The 23882-nt window shown below is 41.5% G+C and overlaps 1 protein-coding gene across 1 annotated transcript in view; it reads left to right on the forward strand.

The window, feature by feature from the left end:
• Positions 1-23882, forward strand: part of SYT1 (synaptotagmin 1) — a 313691-nt gene that overhangs the window by 204688 nt on the left and 85121 nt on the right. Inside the window, exon 6 of the mRNA XM_029910863.1 lies at positions 3986-4153. Within this exon, the coding sequence (XP_029766723.1) occupies positions 3986-4153 (168 nt within the window). The remainder of the gene's footprint in view (positions 1-3985; positions 4154-23882) is intronic.

Here is a 23882-nt window from a genome sequence, read left to right on the forward strand (position 1 = left end):
AAATTACAGATCCCAGGGTAGCATACACAAGAAACAACAAACAAATCTGTCATCTAGCAGGAAGACACAGTGAATAAATCAAAACACTCACTCACAGGCAGATAATGTCCACTTATTTTAAGTCACAGCTTTAATAGTCACATTTTGGAACCCAGAAGGAAGTGTATGCTGAAATCTTTTGCCTAACAAGCTGTGACTGAGGTGTTTAGGTGCACCACAACACAGTACTGATAGTGGGCTAGATCCTGTAGTCTTTACTCAAGCAAAACTGACGGTGGTTTTGCCTAAATAAGGACTGTAGGCACCGGCTCAGTGGTATGGTTGCTTTACTTTCTGCAACATCAGTCGTTTGTCTGCATGGCTGCATACACGAATTGCTTTCGGGTACTTCAACACAACATGATTTTATCTTGGTTTCACTGCTTTGAAGGATAAAAGCAGCTGTTCTTTGAAATACCCACTGTTTAAAACATTCTAAATTCTTAAATTAACACATTTATTATCATAAATATTAAGAGGGGGAAAATTTAACCTATACAGCTACAACTTGCCCACAATGCACGGAAATGGGAATCCAATTGAATGGGATTTATTCCATTAGCATATGGCGGTAAAGTGCTGTTGTAATTTAAAGGGTTCTCTCTGGAGGGAAACCCCAGAAACAATTTCTTGGTGGTGTAGGGTGGAGTAATTTCTCAAAAAGAGAGAAATCTTCAATCTCTGTGTTTTCTGGGCTGCTATCCAGTGTCTTGCAAAGAGAAAAGTTCACCTCAATATCTCAATTAGTGTAAGTTTTGCCACTGCCTTCACTGGGGTCAGAATTTCATCCTTTGTATTGTACATTACACTTGGAGGAATTCTGCACTACTGCATGTGTGAATAATTAATGAGCTGTGCATAGTTTTAATTTTTTTGCACAGAAAAAAGCTTCTGCTGAAATGTTGCTGCAGTTCTGCCTTTTGCCCACCTGAGGGCACTGTGGTGCAAGAACAGCAGCAGCTCCCAGCAGAAAATAACTTCTGCAGTTCTGCCTTTGGCCCACCAGAGCGCACTGTGACAATAGAATGGAGCAGCAGCTCCCGGACAGCTATGGAAAAGAAAGAACCTGCCTTCTTCACAACACCTGTCAGGCTAGGTCAGGAGACAGGGGCTATGGGGAGACAGACAGAGTGGGGTGCTGTGGGGGATCAGGCAGGGGCTCATAAGGACTAGTGGGGGAGGACAGACTGGGGCAGGGGCTGAATGGAAGTGGAGGCACAGGGCCACAGGGAGGAGGGAGGTACAGGGCCACTTGGTGATGGGGAAGGGGGTGCAGAGCTACATAGGGATGGGGGTGGCTGAGTGGGGGCACAGAGACACATTGGGAGAGGGGGAGGGGTACAGGGACACATAGGGACAGAAGAGCGGCTAGGTAGGGGCACAGAGACACATAGGGATGGGGGAGCGGGATGCAGGGCCACATGGGGAGGGGAGAGTGTGTGTCTGAGTGGGGGTGGAGGGATACATGTGGAGAGAGGGTGAAAGGACATATGGGGGTGCAGGAACACTTGGGGACAGGGGCATATGTGCCTGACTGAATGGGAGAGCTGCATGGACTTTCAGCTGTCAGTGAACATGAAGGTAGGCAGTGCAGCATAGACCATCTGAAAAGAAGATTGGTGACAATATGCTGGGCTTGCCAGATGCCATCATTTTCTTGGACACAAGAGAAAGAAATCAAGACACCAGGGATGTGGTTTAACTAGGTTTCAGCTTTATTAATTAGTGACGCATCTGGAAACTAGCTGGTAATAACTTGTCCAGTGCAGGGGCAAGTACCTTCTGAGTCTGTACCCACTTGGTGGAGGGCTCAGCCCCCATCTCCTCCACACACACCATTTACCTGGCCCCAGCACCATTGCAAGAAGAGCTTGCACAAGGGCTAAGGTAAGAGGGGGGAAGTTTCCATACTGCACCAGACATTAGAAGCCCCAACCCCATTCCCCACCTTCTTTTGGGGATGCCTTCTTCTAATCCACTTCCAATTCCTGTTTATCAGGGAACTAGACCCCCTATTGAATGAGTACCTGTACTGGGCACCTGCCAAGTTGCAACATCTTGAATTTTACAACCTAACTACCCACCAAGTCCCTGGGCTGCTGAGAGAAAGGTTAAAACCCTGCTCTGCACAGGCCAGTATGGGAATGAGGGGGAAATTTCTTCCCAGATTACAAAAGGTGACTAGTGCAATGCCCAGAGCAAGGCCCAAACATCCAGTCATCCTCTGATCCCAATTGGAGGAATGGGGAGCATTTCCTTATGGTGCAGAATGTCACCCTGTGCAGGGGGAAGGGCTTATAAACCTTCCCCTTATAAGTGAAGTAGCCAATAGATTTACATTGTTTCCCTTCTCTCCTAACCAATCAGCCGTAGAGCCTGCCTCCTGAAGCCCGCAGAGAAAGAAGGAAATGAGAGGAAGCAATCCTTAAAGGGACCAAGGGTTTTCTTTGCCCTGCTGGTCCAGACAAACCCTCCCAGCCTCTGAAGCAGGGGAGAAGAGGAGGTGGCATTGTTGCCAAATCTTCTTTTAAAATGTATTTGAATAAACTAAACTTTAACAAAATACAGTGCCTAAAGTTACTGAAGATAAAAATTAAATAATGGCTAATATACCTTATCAAATTGATAGGGTACATTAAGTCTAATGCACAGTGAATATAAATTTATGAAAAGGGACACTTTAAGACATGTCTGTGTTCAGGAATTTGATTTTAATATTGCTGTAAAGACAAGCGTAAATGTACTTAAAACTTTTCTTACTGTATGTTTAAACCTACTACGCCATTTAAAAAGCACTCATTACAGAACTAATTTACAATATTCAAAATACATTTTGCTATTGTGTTTGTACCATGTTAATGTGCAGGCCTGTTCCCATTGAAGTTATCATAGACTTTAGCAGAAGCAGGATCAGGTCCTTAACTTGAAATATTCTGTGTAATTGTTCTATAACACTTTTTGACTAAAGGTTAAATACCATTGGGTCAGTCAATATTTTAAAAAGCAAGTGAAAGCCAAATAGTCACACAATATTTGAAGACCCAGAGCTCAACAGACTAGAACTTTTGGGTGTTCATGTGACCAAATATTGTGCCACGCTATGGCTTCCCTTTTTATGTAGACAATTACTAGAGAAATGTTTACTGAAGCATATGGTAATCATTTAAACTTGCAAAATATAGAGAATTTATTAAAATTGACCAAGCCTTCAATGCAAGTTCAAACAATTTTAATTAGGCTTTTCTACCCAGCTACTCAAGTGTAGCTTACCTGAACTGCATCACTTATCCCGAATATTAAAAATGTGTCTAATAAAGATCCTAACCCAGAGCATCTGTCCCATACCCATCAGAACAGCTGGAGAATTAGTCAGGACTTGGCCTGCTGCCGCCACAATTTCTAACCGTACACTGTGTCTTAAAATGAACTTTAGCATCTATGGTGTGAAAGGTATAATGTTGAAAAAATATACCTGGATAAGTAATAAATAGTTACCCTGTAAGAAGACGATCTAGTCTCTAATTACCTTGTGTCAGATGCAGTAAGTCAGTTCTGTAGTTTCTCATCAGTCTCTGGGCTACCCTTTTCTGAGTGTTGACAGTATGATTTATTGGCAGAAACCATACTGCAGTGTTAAAAGCTCATGTATCTTTGGGGCAAATAACTGGCCTCCAGTTTCAGTTTCACCACACACAAAATAATAATTGAGGACAGAGGGCAAAAACTGGAGAGTGATAAGTGAGCTGCCACATTGTTCTATTGAGTGCCATATTCTGGTCTCGGGAAACAGTGCATCAGATGACTACAAAAATATATACCTCATAATTTTCCCCCAGTTCAATTTACCCAAGATGACAGCTGGTAAACCAAAGAAATTGATTTGCATTGCAGTGAACCCATCTTTATTGTCTGAGCTAGAGAGCTTGTCATTTTTTCTTCTTTATAGGTGCCGTACTCTGAACTGGGTGGAAAAACCTTAGTGATGGCAGTATACGACTTCGATCGTTTCTCCAAACATGATATCATTGGGGAATATAAGGTGGCCATGAACACAGTGGACTTTGGTCATGTGACTGAGGAGTGGCGGGATTTGCAAAGTGCTGAGAAGGAAGAGGTAGGAAAAACAATTGTCATATTTTTGGCTGCATACTTTTATCATCGGCTGGTGAAACAGTCAAACTAGTAAGTGGGAATTGACTTATAGCAAGAAACCTATCAATATTTCTCAAGTTAACCTGATAGCAGCTTGATGGAACTAAACCATCTTGTAAACATGTATTGCTATCAGAAGATTTTCATGGTGCATTATACCTTGTTACCCCCTAGTTCCAATCATTTGTGACAGTTTAGGCACTCTGTTGTGGGACAGACTTAAAAAGGGTGACCTTTCTCTTGAGTGGGTGCAGTTTGCACCCACAACATTTGCACCCTCATTTGCAGTTGAATAGAGAGTGATTTACACCTGCAGTTAATAGTGAAACATACGTTTGAGAATTTGTATTTCTATGCATCAAATTGTGAGGGAAGATGTTGTTGGTTTTAACATACAATCATAGAATATTAGGGTTGGAAGAGACCTCAGGAGGTCATCTAGTCCAATCCCCTGCTCAAAGCAGGGCCAACACCAACTAAATCATCCCAGCCAGGGCGTTGTCAAGCCGGGCCTTAAAAACCTCTAAGGATGGAGATTCCACCACCTCCCTAGGTAACCCATTCCAGTGCTTCAGCACCCTCCTAGTGAAATAGTGTTTCCTAATTTCCAACCTAGACCTCCCCCACTGCAATTTGAGACCATTGCTCCTTGTTCTGTCATCTGCCACCACTGAGAACAGCTGAGCTCCATCCTCTTTGGAACCCCCCTTCAGGTAGTTGAAGGCTGCTATCAAATCCCCCCTCACTCTTCTCTTCTGCAGACTAAATGACCCCAGTTCCCTTAGCCTCTCCTCATAAGTCATGTGCCCCAGCCCCCTAATCATTTTTGTTGCCCTCCGCTGGACTCCAATTTGTCCACATCCCTTCTGTAGTCGGGGGACCAAAACTGAACACAATACTCCAGGTGTGGCTGGAGTAACATGTGGCTTTAACATACTAGATTGTTATTATCATGTAACAATTCAAACAGTATTCAGTGATAAAAAATGATATATTAAAAAACAGTGCATTGGAATGAACTGTACTATACCATAATATTATTCTCTCCCTTGCCTTTTGCTGTCTCTAAAGCTCTGTTTGGTCACAGTCAGCTTCGGAGAAGGACGTTTATAATAATTTGCTATCTAAAGTGCTATGTACACATATAGCACTCTTTAGAAATATTTAATGACTAAATTGTGCATTCTGCAATGTTGTTCATACCAGCATATCCACATTTTGCTTATCATGAGAACATTTTTTCTTAAATTTTACATTATTTTTCATTTTGATTGTCAGGTAATAAATAGCTTCCCACTCGTAATAGACAGAATGTACAGCATGTTTCAGTTTTCTGGTGAGGCTAGAATGAATCTGAGTCTGATTTCCTTATTGTCTAGTTTAGCCAATAAATTGCTTTAGATTCCAACCTTGTTTTCTATGATGAGAGGGACAACCTCTGGATAAAATCCTTCCCCAATCCATGTGAAGAAAAGCTGAATACTGGATTCAGGTTCCTTGTTCTGAACAATATATTGGTTTAAATTTTCTTCCTTCCCTCTTTATATCTTCATCACCAGTGTCTTCTCAGATCTTCAATTATGTATTTCACAGTCTGCCTTTTCTGTGTTAGCTTTTGATGACTGTATCTGCCAATAGATTTCTGTTTTTCTGGTGTATACTCATTTGAAAGTCACTGCTGCATTTAGATATTTTTCTGTGGCATTTTCTTGGTCATCACATCTTTCGTAGGTTTCTCTTACTAAAAAAGTCTGTAACATTGGTAGCCGTGTATTGTGGCATGTTTCTATCCCACTCTTAAAGCAAAGGTCAAAAGAAGTATGTGAATCATATTACCCCAAGAGGGCCTGATCCTAGGTAACTCTTCTTTAAAGTCCGTGCACACAGGAGAGTCAGAAAATGTTAAACCAGTGTGTATTTGATCACTCCACTCTGTAGTAAGTGCCATGAATGTCATGGAATCAGATTTTTACTTCACTATCTCATGACTTCTATTTTGTCACAATAAAAGCTACAATCAGACAGTATCAGGGTCTCACACCACCGCACCTCAAAAAGCATAAAATGAAGCCAAATGATGCATGAAAAGTATTTGAACCTTTACCTCTTTAACAAAAACTTAACCTTTTAAACAAACTATTACTTTCATGTGCAGACAGCCAGTAAAATAATACAGGTTAGTGCTGGGTTTAGCTTGTAATGTGACAGATGTACATGTACTTTCCATGTTCGCGGTAATATTTGCCTTAGTCCCTCTGTTCTTTGGTAAAGTTCACACACTGCTAATACAAAATGATGTTAAAGTTGCTACAGACAGATGTTCTACAGGGCATGCTAACTCTGTCAGTCAGATACTTGCACAACAGACTTCTGACTTGACTGGAGCCTGGCTTTTTATTAAAGGTGAAGCGAATTAATTAAAAACATACATTGTTCCTGAACTTGGAAGTTAATAAATATAATAATTCATGTAAAGTACATACAGCCTAGGGCTGCATGTAATGATGCATTTTATTTGTAGATGCAGGGGCCATAAATGCACGGACAAATGTGGTATTTAAATGTGGTATTTTTACGCATAGAAGTTAGACATCTAACTGGCAATGCACACATACAGATACCATGTTTGCATGAGCATTGTGCTAACTAATGGATCCCTTCATTGATTCCCACCAGTTCACATTTAAGTTTTTGCCCTCACATGTAAAGCCTCCTACAACATTGCCCCTCCCTATTTATTCACTTTGTCTCTTATTTCATTGCCCTACCCTCTTCTATTGTGGTTTGATCCTGCAAGGTGAAGACTCCTGCAAGATACGGACTAAGTGTCCTCCACTCCCATCAGTGGGCTGGGGGTGCTCAGCTTGTTCCAGAATCAAACCCTTAATGGCATGGTGGGAAGATATTTGTCAACATGTCATTTCCTAAACCACCCCACGCAGGCGCATGCCCAGCTCAGTAGGTGAAACTCCAGGTCCAGCAGCACCAGGGCCAGGAAGGGGACAGGACATAGCCAGGGGAGGGCCCCGCCTGCATGCAAACATGCATATTGGTGATGCTGTGACAGGTTCCTCTAAACCCAAGAATGGCAAGAGCCAATGGGCTGGAGCAGGGAGCCAGGCCCAGCTGCACAGGACAGGAAGCACTGCTACAGGATGCAGGCAGAGCTGGCTCAACACCGCCCCCCACAAGAATATTTTCCCCAGATGCCTGTAGCTAGGGTAAATAACCCCAAGAATGTATCATTTCCCTCATCCTCCCTCTGTTCTTCTCTCTTTATTCATTATATTTACTCACTGAAGTAGTTTCAAATTTGATTGCAAGGTCTTTGGTGCTACCCTAAGTTTGTATGGCACCAAGCATGATGTGGAACTGATCCTGAGTGGTGTTTCTAGATGCGATCACAATATGAATAACAAATAAAGATAATAGCTGCTATGCATGCAGGTCAGGTGTGCAATTGTGCATCGCTCAGGGCTTCTGTCCCTTTGAAAATCAGGTCCCTAATCTCAAACACATACATCAAAAGACCAAATAATTCCTATTTCTCATTCATTTTAAGGTTAATTCTCTTCTCTATTGCTGCCTAATTGCTCATGGCTATATTCCAGGTATCATATGTACAGAGGAGAGTTTCCATTTGTGTATAATCTGGTTTGATTTGGTTTCCCACTATTATTATGTGGCGATTTCCCTTTATAACCGTTAGGCAATTTGACATGGAAAAATTTCCTACTGCATAAAAATATTTGTCTTGTAGATGATTGAATCCAACCACTAAATACATTCCCATAGTAAATGGAGTAAGTTTCCAATTTCTTTTTATATCTCTGATTATATGCCACATCTATTCATGTGAGTTTCCAATAAATGTGGAAAATTATCATTGTTTAGGTTAGCTGAAGACTTAGATTAAGTTTAGATTTCTTAATGTTAGAGCAGTTGTTCTTTTGACAATATACAGCACTGCAGTACACACAGCTATCACTGCACCCGTGCCAGCTGTGGTATTTTTGTTGTTATCGTTAATTATTCTAAGCTCATTTCTTGTGGACATCATGGAAAAAGTGGGATTTTAGGAGCAATTTGAATGAGGGGAGGGTTGTTGTGCAAACTGTGATGCATTTGATAGGTAAGCTATTTCACACAATAGACTCAGACCTTACTTCCACTTGCTCCCCCCTCTCCTTTCCCACACCCATGACAGACTTATACAAACCTCCAGATCCCAAAAGAGAAGAGCTCTTTGTTTAAGAATATTGGATTTTGCACTGTTCTTAGTAGGTCTCTGAAAGATGAGCCTTGCACACAGTCTCCTCAGAATGGATTTTGTTATTCTCCATTTAGATTCTAAAGGACTTAATCAGATGGAGATAATAACACTATAGTGATTGCATAAGAGTTTTTTTAAAACATTCACTAGTCTAAAATCACTTACGGGTTCTTTACTAACCAATTTATGAAATGTGCAGTGCAATACAATGCAGTATAGCGTGATACTGTATTGTGTTTTGCAAACAAAAGTCTCACAATGTACCTCCATTATAGCACCATATAGTGTTTTCAAAATGTAGTAAGAAATGAGAGGTAAGCAGGAATGCAAGGAACGACCCAGGAGGTATCTGGATGTAGTCAATATAGGAGAGGTGCTTTCTGAATTGTGTTGTTAAAAGTATCAGTGAGAGGCTTAGCCAAGGTTCCCTTTCACCTGGTAGGGGGAAATTAGCATGCAGAGGGTCTCCTCTGTGCGTGATATTGTGGTGGGGAGAACAATCCTTCCCCACCCATTCCCTTGGGTGAGATCAATGACAAGGTCATTTATTGGAAAGGCAATTCTGAACTTCTTTCCTTATGTTGATAATCAGTATTTACCCCCCACCTCTTGGCCCCATGTTATAAGGATTGGATTTCACTTCTCAAACCACTCAGCACTTCACTCACAGTTATGGCTACATCTTCACTGCAGAATTAACTCAAGTTGACTCCCCTTGAGTTAGCCTAACTTGAGTGAGAATTAATCCTTGAGCTACACCGAGTGCTTGGATTACGGCAAAGAATGGTTGTACTAGCAGCTGATGAGTTGTACAAATTCAGGCTGCAGCCTGTACTCACAGTGGGCTAGCCAACTTGAATTAAAAGTACCACTAGGCTTGAGTTATGGGTTTGTGTGTGTGTCTGTGTGTGTGTGTGGACAGTACTCAAGTTAGGGGCAACACTTGGGTTATAACTGCAATGAAGATAAGCCCACATAACCCAGTTATTTGGGTTCTATGCAATGGATTTCATCCAAAGAGTCTTTATGCATGTTTGGTCTATTATGGATCCTATGTTTATTTGTCTTACGTTGAGCCTGATTCAGAAGAACTTCATTGCTTATGCTAATTCTGGAACCTAAATCTCTCCAAGAACAACAGAGATAAATCTGTAAATGGTTTGGAGAGATTTATTTTGCAGGACATTTCTTTGTTTTATATTTTCTATTTCTTGGCATTTAGCTATCAGCAATGTTACAATCTGCTCCCTAACTCTGCAGTGACGATACCAAACAGCCTAATGGCAAGACCTGACTCAGGAGAATCTTTAGTAGAACTTGCTCTGAGGACAGAATAACTTATGTTTGGTGCCCTGTTCTTCTCTCCAAAGATTAAGGCGACTGGGCCCTCAGGATTTGAACAGCCTTCATTGATTCAGGATCTTAGGACATTCCCAAAATACTGCTTTCTCCTTACAAATGAGGAAACATTTTAAAATAATAGTCGTCTACTTTATATGAAGATATAAGGAGTCTGGATATTTTGTAATTGAGGAAAAAGAGAGCGAGAGAGACTGGTTTGGTAAGCTAATAGCAAACTTCTACTGCATGCATGCATGCAAATAATAATACCTTTCAACTTGCTTCTGTCATGACCAGGACATAGGGAGCCTGGCCTAGCGGGTAGAACCAGGAGTCAGTAGCCGACAGTCAAATCAACGGTTGGCACTAGAGTCAGGGGTCTAGTCAGAAATTGTAGCCGGAGCCAGGGATCAAGCCAAGAGTCAGAGCTGAAGAACAGAGCCAGGGTCCAAAGTAGGGAACAAAAGCAGGGTCTGTGGTAGCAACAGGCCAAGTACTGCCAAGTTGCACAAACAGTTTCCTGGAACTTATTCTATGTTTGAATAGTGCACCTGGACCAATCAGAGGTCATGGGGCATGCTGTCAGTCGGGTCTTCTGTGGGCAGCACTTCCTGTGGTGCTTAGTTACCCAGAGTTTATGGTGCTTTGATCGCAGCTCTGTGATGGCTGCCGGATGGTGGCGTGGAAAAGTCAGTCACCTGAAGACTTGGGTTCTAGTTTTCTGAATCCTTACAGCTTCTACAGCTCAGGTTCTAGCACTGATTGTGAATCAATCTGGGTTTTAGCTTCAAATGTGCACATCAAACACCATCCTTTGCTTCAGACTTACTAAATACAAGACTGCCACTACAAAGACAAGAACAGAGTTTACCTAGGCTAGATGTATAGCAATGGACCGAGGCGTGTGTCTTGTTAGTGCTCATGAGCATGGTGCAGCAACCTGATCTACTAATTACAACCAAACATGATAAAAATAGGATAAAACCCTAAGGAATTGGCTAAAATTGTATGGACAAATGTAATTACATTAGATTACTGCAGTGACATTTTATAGCATATTCCACATATTGCAGAATGTAATGTTCATCATTGAAAAGCAAAATCCGTATATAGTCTGTTCATTTATAATATCCATTATATGAGGAATATCATGTAATTTATTTGCTTACAACATTAGTTAGGTTTTTCGGGTCCTAACAACTTGTCACTAAGTGGAATTATAAATAAATTGGCATTTAAGTAGATGTGAAGTCAGATGCTGAAATGCTCTTAATGTTTTAAATTATGACCCTGAAGTAAGATGTATTCCGAAGTGTGTTAATGGCAGTCATAAGCAATCACTTTGCAAGAGTCACCTAAGTGACCTCAATCAACTTTAGCATGAAGTTCCTGTTTTATCGCCCTTTACATAGAATTCAGTTGTTGCACATAATAACACATACATTTTAATGAACAGCACAATCACAGAGGAGAAAAGCATCTGATGAGCAGTTAGCCTCCTTTTTGTCCACAAAGCTCCTCTGTGCTTCTCAGCCTCTTCCTGAAAGTATCTCGGAAGAAGTCAGAGGGTGAGAATTTAATGAGATATTAGAAGCTTCCTTCTACTCTCATGACCCAGTCAAATTTGAATGCCATCTTTTCCCATCTCTCTTGGAAAAGGATGATTAATAAGTTAATGTTGCTAAAGCCCTTGAAAGATAAAAGTCTCTATATAAGGATTTGTTATGCACTATGCAAGTTTTAAAGAACAGGGTCGCTCTGCTCAATGATTGCCTGATATTGGGCAGTCCATTACACATGAACTACATGCCCAGAATCCATTTTACCTTACTCCTGCTATCTTTGTGCATAATTGCTGCTGATATAATATATTCTTCAGGTTATGACTGGAAGAGTGGAATTGATGGAAGAACTGTTTTCCTGCACCAACTCTGGCATGTAAAATTTTGGGCAGAGAATGTAGAAAAAAAAGGTGTTGAAAGGAGTTTGCTCCTCTGTGGCATAGGCCAGATGTTGTTGCAACTAACTTCATATGCATCATGTGGATGTTAACACTTCAGTACAGTGGACTAGAGATACCCCCTTAATGCTTATTGCTTTGTGAATCTTTTAGAATGTTACCTTCATTTATTGCACATGATTAATTTTTTTTTCCTTCAGACATTTTGACAATATTTGCACTTAAGCCGAGATATAGCCCCAGTGACCAGTCCAAGGAACTCAACTGGCTAATAGGAATCTCTGTGGGGGGAAGGAGAGAATCTTCCTCCTAGACAGCAGAGCAAGAGCAGAGCCATTAAGGCCTGGAGTAAATTCCACAACCCTAATAACTTCCTTCCCTGGGGAGAAGAGCTGCCAGCACCCACTGCAGTGTGTGTGTGTGTGTGTGTGTGTGTGTGTACTACTGCCATCCTTCCCCTTCCATACACAGTGGTTCTGCTGTGTTGGGGACCATCAGTACCTGAAGAGGAGGAGATAGGAGTTGGGCTTCCAGGGGGGACTTCATATTTTAACACTCAAGCAAGCTTCATAGAAATTAAAGATGGAAGATACCAATTAAACCATCTAGTTTGTTGAACCCCCAGTGCAGAAACTCTGGAAGTGAGAGCTAAGGTCATTTATTCAAAGAGGAGTTCACTTCACCAGTCATTTTCTGTTATATAAAAGATGGACAAATGATCTAATAGGCCTTTTCCATCTCTAATAATAATATTTGGCTGTTACATAGCTCTGTAGATAGTGATTTACAAAGGAAAGTATCATTATCCCTATGGAGATGCTGCCCACGGTGCCAGACACATTTTTTAAAATTGAAGTTTTTATTTAACTGAATATGAAAATGAACTTCTATGTTTTCCGCTGTGGTGTTTAATTATATATTAAAATTATTTTACATTTTTAAAATTGTCATGTTGGTGCAGAATTGTGTATTATCATTGCACCATGCTGTGTTATAGCACTTCTCAGCAGGAGAGAGAGGGGACAGTTGGGGCTTTTGGAACCTGCGAGGCAGTTTAGGTTTGTGGGAAAAGCATCTTAGCTGGACGTTAAAATCACCAGCAGTTAATTAGTTGCTGTTTACCAGGAAATTTGCACCATAAAATATTATAACTTCAGAGATAACACCCCACTGAGATGAATAGGGGGAAGGGGGTGAACGCTGCTTGCTTGGATCTGTTGTTTCAGGATTTGCAGAACTATATATTTCCTTCAGGGCCCCTCATATTTACGATGTTGGTAATCCTATTACACACCTTCCTTGAAGTAGCATCCTCTTTCTGTACTCCCTCTCTGGAAAGAAATGTGCATATGGTGGTCATGGGCATTTTTATGTCATAAATGAGGGATTTAATTGGCTCATTGAAATCAAAAGGGGAAAAAAGCCAATTTGTGTGTCTTGATTCACCTCAGACTACATGGAGATACAGCCATTAAGCATACCACCAAAACAGTAGAAAAGAAACCAAATATTCCGCGGTGCAATTAAAATCTGCCTCCTTTGGGGCCTTTCTGTTTCTGGGCAGCAGGCTGAACAGAGTGTGTTCTGAGGTCAGAAAACCTTGTGTTGCTTATTTGTCAGAAACAAGTTAATTACCCATTTGACTTCCACATGTAGAAATGCGTCTTGAGCTAATCTGCTGAAAAAGTACTTCCCGGCATCTATATATTTGCAGCAAGTGTTAAAACATCTTTTACCAATCAATATACAAAAAAGAATAATACCAGGCAGAGTACATTCCTGACAAGTGCGCAGAAGGTCAGTGGAGCAAAATGGAGTTACAACAAGAAAGGTAGGAATAGCAGAGAGAAGCTTTGCTTTTTTTTTTTTTTATTACAATAAAAAAATCGTTTTTTTCCCCCATGTTGAAGTACAGGACAGAGAATAGAGGAAATAGATAAATTCAAGTTCACTAAACTTGAATGTTTAACATGCTATGGCATTTGGAAAGTAATGTTATACAGGTTTTTCTATAAGCTTCTTAGAAACATGGTGGGAGAGGTCAAAATGAACTCAGCTAATTCTTTCTAAAAGGTTTACAGAGAGCCTGGATTGCTCAGGGGCGGGCAGTGGTCTGCCAACCAATTACCTCTAGGTCTTTAGTTCAGATGATTGGTATGCCAATCATTTACACTGGTTGAAATCCAGTTCAAGGGAAAGATTCTTCCCTCTATACTGGAGATGCATTGGAGAGGGCTTTGTCTTGCTGTGGAGCTGCAGGGGGAATTCTGGTCTAGTCAGCTATAATTTCTTCTGGGGTCTCCTGGTGTGCACACATTGTAACAGCAGCTCTGGCACCCTGGAGGAGATTGCAGCACACTCTGTGCTTTGCTACATCTGGTGGCTGATGCAGAGGGGCAGTGGATATGTGTCCCTTGTTTTGTGTCTATGGGTTTGCCTGCATCCCTCTTTCCCAGCCTTATTTAGACAGCCAACGTCTGGGATGTACTGTCCAGAAGCAGAAACTGCATTCCTCAAAAGGATTCTGGTCATCCCCCTTTAGAGAAGTCCAAGAAGAAATGGGAGCTCCATGCATTTCCCCACACTCTTTGCAAACCCATGCAGGGTGTGGCTAGATTCTGGCCCCAAGTTAGCAAGTGACCAAAAATCATTATCTGATTGCTGTTAGATGAACTGACTTCATGAGCCAGATATTTGTGTCTAAATAGTATAATACCCCATCATAGGTGTCAATAATTGGCAACCTTGTTTGGTAGTCTCTCAGCATGGAGCTCTGCATTGTAATAGGGCTGGTCTTCACTACCCACCCAGATTGGCGGTAGAAAATCGATCTCTCGGGGATCGATTTATCGCGTCTCGTCGGGACGCGATAATCGATCCCTGAATCGACATGCGTACTCCACCAGCCCAGGTAGGAGTAAGTGCTGTCGACGGGGGAGCCGCGGCAGTCGATTTGCCGCCGTCCTCACAGCGGGGTAAGTCGGATCAGATACGTCGCATAGCTGAATTTGCGTATCTGAAATCAATCCCCCCCATAGTGTAGACGTAAATACCAGCTTTCACACTGGTGAAATTGGTCCACTCAAAAAAAAGTTGAGGCACATTGGTGTTGCAGTGTTCCTGCTACCCATGCTGTACCTACTCTGTGGAGAACTAGAGCTTTCCAGAAGCATCAGAAAAATGCATTTTTGAAAAGGTTAAAGACAAAGGTTTGAGAGTAGTAGTCCATGAAAAAGAGAAATTAGTCATTTTCTTCATTTTCTTTTTTCTGGCAGTTCTTAAACACCAATTTAGACCATGTCATCGATTACCATAGTAACCATTTAGCCTCTTTTCTGAGCCTTTTGTGTTTCAGTTTAGTTTAACAACTTGCTTAACTGACAGCTGAAGCACTTCATACTGTAGCTATGATAGGTACTGGTAGCACGAATTGCCTTTTTTTAAAAAAATTGCAGCTATAGTCTAAAACATACCACAGTATTGTAAACCGTAGTGTGTTGGACTTTTACTGTAGATTACTGTAACATTTTAAAAGATTAGATTACAAGAAGTTAGTGTATGATATTGTCATGTGTCTGTTGGCCCCTTCCTATTTACTTTCTGTGATAGGTGGAAGGCCTGCAGGGATTACTAATACCTATTTTATATCTTAAAAACTGTTTTGGATCCATCTAATTATGCACATAACTGGTCTCTGTAATCATATGTCCTTATTGCTATAACTCTCATACTTCCTTTCCCCTTTCCTTCATCTCTTTATTACACTTACTTGTTGTTATCGTACCCCTAGAAAGACCATTGGCTGCATCATGTCTTAAATTAGAATATAAATTCTTTGAGGGGAGCCTTTTATTATGTGTTTATACAGCACCTAGCACAGTGAGGCCCTAGTCCTGACTGGGCACTAATCAGTTATACATAATATAACTAATAATGTGTAGAAAAAACCCTTCCATTTAATTTCTGTTTCAGGATTTTATGCATTCCTTCCTGCTATGCTAGTAAGAGACTGCCATTTCTAGGTTTTAAGACTTTGCAGTGTGTCTTACATACATGCAATCTCTTTTTGTAGGAATGATTTTAGTGAATCTTTAACTTCAGTCATACAGATCAAGGTGAATAATAAATTCATAAGAATAATTATCATTCTCAGATATTCACAGGTAGCACATACAGGTTGCACAGAGAAAATATTTAAGAAAACAAAAGATGGCTATAAATGCTGTTCTGTAGATTAGTCTAGAACATACATTTATAAAGGTGGTAAAGAACAATTTGAATTGTATAGTACCATCTGTATCATCTGGGTTTCTCACACTGAAATCATTCTCAGAACTAGACTATTCTGTGAAGATCAAACCAACACCCTTCTCGACATTCTCTCTCTCTCTCTCTTTCTCTCACTAAAATCACTGACACCTCCATTCTCCCCCTTCCCTCCCCCCCCTCCCCCGATTGGAGATCATAGTAAAAGTTAGACTGATCTCCTAACTTCTCATCCTGGTTGGCTATTTTTGAATTGTTCCATCATTCTGCATATGTGATTTGGATAGTGATAGCTTTGTTGCACTTTTTAGCCTGTATACTTTAAGGTGCTATTGCTCTTTCATGGTGGCTCTTTGGTCAAGATATTCAACTTTTGTGAATCGTTCTCTGCTGAGAGCATTTTCATTGTGCATATGTTAAAAATGCAGGCCTGGGTATGGCACAGAAACATATCTGTCTTTTCTGATCTAGCCACAGTGGAAGAAACCAATAAAGCCTCCATGATGATTGATTTAGTTCTGTTAGCAGCCTTTAGTACCATTGACCGTGACGTTTTGTTGACTCATTTGTGGTGCTCTGATTGGATAGAAGGATGGATGAAGTGGTCCTTTCCTTCTTCCTGCAGAGATGCCAAGGTGTAGAGTGAAATCTGCCTCAAAGGGGCTTTAGAATGTATATTGCCACAGGGTTCCATCTCATTACCTCTTGTGGGCTGCAGTCATCCGTATGCAAGTGACGTGCAGCTCTGATCTCCTTTTGAATCCACATTGTACTGTCTCTGTGCTTCTCAGTTCTGAGTGATGATTTGGATCTGGATGGGAGAGAACTGACTGTGATTTAACTTGATGATGCTGGTGGGCCTGAAGATTCATTTTAAGGATCGTATCTTCACTTACAAACATAGAAATAATGCCAGAGAGCAGCTGTGGTCTTGAGTGCCTTTTTTTCATTTGTGGCTGACCATGATACTGCATTCTTTCTTCTTCAACACAGTCCTTGTCACAGAAATCTATACCTATGGCACTTCCAAGCAGAGTTAGTGTAATGTGCAGTTTATAGGGATTCCAACATATAGAAACTAAAGTTGGTGCAAAATATGGCAGCCCACCTTCTAAGTGGGTTGGATGGCTGGCTACGTGTGTTCCACTAGCTCCCAAATCAGTTGTGGGTACAATTTAAAGTGCTTGTAGTCAGGGCCGGCTCTGGCTTTTTGGCCGCCCCAAGCAAAAAAAAATAAAAAAATAAAAACGGGGCGGCCAGAATGGCAAAGCAAAAAAAAAAAACCTGCGGCGCGGCCGGAGCCAGGGTGCAGGGGAACTCCCTGCGCTGCAGATGTGCCTCAGCTAGCAGGGGGAGGGAGCAGGGGGGAGAGAGAGAGAAGGGGGGCGGCCACGCAGGCCCGCTGCCTGCCGGGAGGGCTCTGCGCTGCTCCAGTCGGCTGGGAGGGAAGGACGCGGGCTGTCCTGCCGGGCTTGCTGCAGGGCGCTCCTGTCCTCCGCGCCGCCGCCCCCTACAGGGCGGCCGGAGCAGAACACCACCACCAAAAAAAAAAAAAGCATCCGTGCTGCCCTAGGATTGGGCGGAATGCCGCCTCCTACAAGCTGCCGCCCCAAGCACCAGCTTGCTCGGCTGGTGCCTGGAGCCGGCCCTGCTTGTAGTAGTCTTTTAAAGTTCTACATTGTCTGATACTCAGTTATTTATGTTCTGCCTCTCCTTATCTTCCATAACAACTTTTAAAATCCATTGAGGAATCTCTATTGTTGATGCCTGGCCTTGCTGCCAGTTCAGAAAACTGAATGCATTATCATCTGAGTACCCTAATATCCTGAACTTACTTCTCCCGACTGTCTATTAGTACCCAAGCCAGAGATTAGTTAGTTTCACATAATATTGCACATGCTTTTGGTTCATTTAGGCTTTTATATTAATCAGTCAGGCTGAACATTAATTTCTTCTGATGATGTTTTCTGTGAAAGGCAGGACATTTGAATCAATTTTGATTACTCTAACTTTCGTTTGCACTTTTGTACAGAAGGCAGACACAATTGTTAAAGGTGCTATACCACCAAAATAAATTCTGTACATTTCCCCTCATGAGGAAATTTCCTTTAGTAACCATGGTTTTCTTTTTTGTAATTTTAGACGTAATTTCCTTCATTTTCTTACTTTTCATATTACTTTTTAAAATATTAACCTGTACATTACAATGTGCATCAAAACCCTACTAAAGAAACCTCAGTATTTGCATGTGTTATCCAAATATGCAACTAGTCTAATGTTTTTGCCTCATTTCTACAATGGAAGATGTTTCAGCTAATTGACATTTGATATAGCTACCCAGAATTTTTTTTTTTAAATCTATTATTTACTGAACAGTGTCAGTTAATATTTGATACTGATTGCTACAGGAACACAAAAGTATGCAATAAATGTGCTTTTATGTCACCAGATCCTGGCTAAAGTTTGAATTTTCAAATAGCAAATGAATCATGTTAGAGAGCTTATTCCTTCACTCTCCCACTTCCCTGGTCCTTCTCGCATGAACAGAGAACAACAATGCCCGAAGTCCGAAGGTACAAACCATTCGATGTTTATTGGGGTGAACTTCCAGCAAGCTTAAATCCAAGTTCCTTTTTCCTTATTTTTGAATCCCAACTTACTTCCTGTTTGCCCCTAATTTATATAGTAATATTCCTAGCTATACCTTAACCAATCATTCTACTAAAATTTACCTAACCAATCCTAACATATTGTAACATGATTAGCTAACCAATTATATCCCACCACCTTAATTAGTTTACACCCAGCAAAATTAATTATACAACAGACCGAAACAATCCTAGAACCAGACAGAGACCATGCAAATAAACATAGCAAAGTGGGAACTATAATGACAAAACAATACAGAAGTGAGGATTTCACAACTACATCTATACAGACATAAGGGTTTCCCAGCTGTGTCTATTGATAAGTGAGTTCTTACCAAACAGAAAACTATCAAATTAAATTTCCTTTTACATCTTCTAGGCTGTTCCCTTTCTCTGGAGGTGATAGCTCAGATCACCTTCCTAACAGCCCCAGATTGCCTTATTTCAATATGGCTAGTTTGGAATGTGAGGATGTGACCGCACGCTTCCCAGCTTATGGCTGCCTCTTAGCCAAAGGCATTGGCCTAAGAACAGGGCCTCAGACTGTCATAGTGAGAGAAGGCCCTTACACAGATTCTTTCTTTTATACCTCTATAACTAGCTAAATGATAAACATATACCTAAATTCTTAAAGTATAGGTCTTTACAGACAGGCTTGAATATCTACATCCTAACAAATCGTAGAAGGCAGAAATAGAAATAACCTATTGGATTATCCAGTCAAATTTCTTGCCACGGCAGAATTGTTCTCTATTGTACGTTTGCTAGTATTCTGTCCAGTCTCATTGTATATGTTCCATGTGAAGGGGGTTCCATGTCTTTCCTTGCAATCCTATTCCACTGCCCTAATGCATTTTTGTCAGGAAGTTTCCCCCTGATAATATATCATAAAAAAGGAGTGACTATAGCTAGGTATTATTCACAAACAGAAGAATTGTCCCCCTTCCTAGACTGGACATAGCTGCAACAAAACAGAGGAAGTATAGATAGGAAAATACTTTTGGAAAAGAAACATGTAATAATGCAATTGTTAATTAAGTGGAATTAATTTTATGCATCAATTTACTAAAGTGTCCATCTCCAGAAATAGTTTATGGGACAGGGTCTGTACTTTAGATAAAATTAAAGAAAGCCAGAGCTAATTCCTAAAAAAACAGCCATTCCTTAAAATCAACTGACCAACAAAAGAAGAAGTTGTGAAAAAGAATGGGCAAAATGATCAAGGTGTTACCCATCTTAATAGCAATCTGCATTGCACCATGCCTCAGAAACAGCCACAGAGGGAGTTCCATAGATTGGATCCTGACTGGAGACCCCATCTCCCACAGACAGCTCAGATGGAACTTGTAGAGAGAGAAAATCTATATGATCTCGATATGTTTGGAGAGTCATGTGGGAGAGATAGTTGCTCAAATATTTTTAATGGACTTCACACAGTACGAATAAGGCCTTAAATGAAGTATGTGTATAACTTCTGCAGTATTTATAAAGTTTAAAAAGTGTTCTAATGTCTGTGAGAGCTGTGACTAAATCCATAATGGTTTCTTCATTTTTAGTGCCAAGCCCCCTTCCCGGTTTTCTCAATCCCAGCAGCGCTGGTCCTTTTCAAGCTGTGCGCCACCATCTTAGCTTCAAGATACTGAAAGTTCCATGGTTTGCTGTGTTCTCTTTTTCATACTCTTTCTTTCCTATTGACACCATTTTAGGTTTCTTGGTCTCTTTGATACTGCTTTCTTGCTTTTCATCCTCTTGAATTTTCTTGGTCATCTTCTGGCTCTCTGGAATCTTCACAGCAGGAGGAATAGATGTAGCCGGAGCTGTTGAAACATTTTGCAGAATGTACCAGCAATTATAAATAATTATATTACTATGACCCTATCCACTCTTCTCTTGATCCCCACCTACTGGTTTGTTTAATCTATCTGTTTGCTTTTGTCCTTAATCAAGATTGTAAGGTCATTGCGTCAGGAAATCTATTTATGCTACATGTTTGTACAGCACCTAGCACAGTGGAGCACCGATTCCTGACTGCGACCTCTAGGTGCTACTGTAATACAAAAAGTAATAACGTACTAGGAGCTAGTTTGTGTGTACAAAATCAAGCTTTGCTCACATGTGTTCTTAAGCTTTTAGAATCCAAACATTTTAATTACAGTCCTCTGATGGCTACTGGCCTTGTACATTTTCTGATATGCGATATAATGTCAATCTAAAATCTCTGATCCAGTCACTTTCAGAATCCAAAGTAATCGTTTGATAGTAGGAACTGCATTAACTAAGCAGTAATGTGCACATACTTATTATGAGAGATGTCTTTAAATCAAGCAAGGGCACTGTACTATGGCCTCCCTTGTCCTCTCACAATAGGACAAAGATTATCTTTAGAGTGGCTACAATAGACACATAATTTTACCATAATTATGGAAAAGCGTTCCTATTTGACTTCTTACAATGTCTGGTAATCAACAAAAAAAAATTCCTTCAAATGTATTACATTTCCTCTCGGTGTTGTACTTAGACTATTCACTCAGAGAAGAGCCTTGTGACATGCTATAGTTAATAAGTTTTCCATGCTGTCAAAAGTAATAATATTAATGTGCCATTCTGAGTTAAATTAATTTTGTTTTGTGCATTGGCCTGCATAAACGTGAGTGACATTTAGAAATATGATCAGGCAGGAGCTGAGGAGAAGCCAAGTGGCAAAACAGAATGAGATGCAATCATCAGAGCATAACAGCCAGCTGCAAGCATTTGTGGGGTAGGCAAAGAGTTACAAAACGCCATTCCATCATGCTTTTGGGGTATTTGTTTTAGTTCATTTTCCCCCTTCTCATTTATTCAGAAATTACATTTTCCCCCTTTTTAATTAGGAATTCAAGATGTTTGGTAGCGTGGCTCACTGTTTTGAAATGGAAGTGCACATTCCTGCTAATCTCTGATTTCAAGTGCCTTGAGCCACAGCTTATTCTCATTCCACAAGAGGCAGCTGATTGTAATAGCTTTTAAACTGATGACCATGAAGTGGTATTTTCAACTCATAATGACAGTGTTTATTCCTATTTCTTCTGCTTTTTTAAAAAGGCATCAGTAAAAGTGCTTTCTATAAACAGTTAAAAGTAATGAAGAGTACCAAAAGGAGGAGGCTAACAGAGGATGAGTAATAAATATTGTGATCAAAATGATTGGTCCAAGTTGTTGCCTAACTTGCCTTCAGCTCTGATTTGCCAATACACTGGAGAGCATTCAATTATTAGGCCATTTAACAAAATATGAATCCATTATTTTTCTACATACTTTTCACTGCTTTGTTATTGTGACAAGAGAGAGAGGCCATGAAGCCATGCACTAGTAACCAGTGATATAAATTAGTGCAGTCGGATTTAAAAATAAACAAACAGCCCAATTTATATAGGTCTGCTACCACTACTCTGTCTTCTCTCTCTATGAAAAGATCCTACGACTGGTGGGACCTCTGCTATTTCTAACCTATGGGGAATGTAAGGCCTGGTCTACACTAGGCTTTTATGTCGACTTTAGCGCCGTTATATCGAATTAACCCTGCACCCGTCCACACCAGGAAGCCATTTAGTTCGACATAAAGCTCTCTTTAAATCGATTTCTGTAATCCTCCCCAACGAGAGGAGTAGCGCTAAATTCGACATGGCCATATCGAATTAGGCTAGGTGTGGATGGAAATCGACGGTAATAGCTCCGGGAGCTATCCCACAGTGCACCACTCTGTTGACGCTCTGGACAGCAGTCAGAGCTCGGATGCTCTGACCAGCCACACCCCCGGGAAAATTTGAATTCATTTTCATTTTCCTGTCTGGGCAGTTTGAATCTCAGTTCCTCTTTGGACATCGAGGGGAGCTCAGCAGCAGTGGCAACTATGCAGAGCTCTCCAGCAGAGATGGCCGTGCAATCTAATAGAAAGAGGGCCCCAGCATGGACTGATCGGGAAGTCTTGGATCTCATCGCAGTGTGGGGCGATGAGTCCGTGCTTTCAGAGCTGCGCTCCAAAAGAAGGAATGCTAAGATCTACGAGAAGATCTCCAAAGCCATGGCAGAGAGAGGCTACAGCCGGGATGCAACGCAGTGCCGCGTGAAAATCAAGGAGCTGAGACAAGGCTACCAAAAAACCAAAGAGGCTAACGGACGATCCGGATCCCAGCCCCACACATCCCGTTTCTACGAGGCACTGCATTCCATCCTGGGAGCGGCCGCCACCACTACCCCACCCCTGACCGTGGACTCCGAGGATGGGATCATGTCCGCGGCCGGTTCCTCGTCGGACATGACAGCGGACGGGGAAGATGAAGAAGGAGATGAGGAGGACGAGGCAGTCGACAGCGCTGGCACCGCTGATTTCCCCGACAGCCAGGAGCTCTTCATCACCCTTACCGAGATCCCGTACCAACCGTCCCCATCTCTTACCCCGGACACAGAATCAGGGGAAGGATCAAGCAGTAAGTGCTGTAAACATGTAAACATTTATTTAAAACAGAACGGTAATATTTATACTATTAACAATGTACATTTATAAAAGTTCTGTAAACTAGTAAAAAAATAATCAGGTACAAAACAGGAATATTTACAAAGGTAACAAATGGGTTTTCATGATTTCTCTGTCTTAGGCTCTTCTCAATTTAGTCCCAAGTGTTTTAAAAAATTTTCACAATGTCCGTTACTACATGATTCCCAGGCCCAAGACGCTCCACTCCAAAGTCCCAGTGCACCTACGCGAAAATCCGGTCAATGTGGCCGGGGATCGACGAGAAATCCTCGTAGGAGAACTCCTCGTAGGTCTCGTGGAGGTAGAGCTCAAGCCTGTTGATCAGGTTCCGGGGTAGGGCGATCTTAGTGGGCCCTCCGTGGTAGCAGACATGTCCCCTCCACGCCACAATCAAGTACTCCGGGATCATCGCACGACATAGCATGGCGGCATACGGCCCCGGTTTCTGCATGCTTTCCCGCAGCATGCGTTCTCTCTGGGTGTCCGGGATCCTCAGGAGGGTGATGTCGCTCATGACGCCCTGCTTTGAATTAGGGAGGGGAATGTTAGTATTGGGACTGCTTGACAGCCACGCGGTGGAGGGAGAGGGGCAGCATACAGGGATCTTTCCCTGGGACAGCCGCGAGGGGGTGGGACAGGGGCAGAGTTCATGCTGTCCTGATTGCTGGCTGCAGAGACTGGCATTGCTTT

Source organism: Terrapene carolina, unplaced genomic scaffold (genome assembly GCF_002925995.2).
Source record: "Terrapene carolina triunguis isolate 2854851 unplaced genomic scaffold, T_m_triunguis-2.0 Scaffold68, whole genome shotgun sequence".
Lineage (NCBI taxonomy): Eukaryota > Metazoa > Chordata > Testudines > Emydidae > Terrapene > Terrapene triunguis.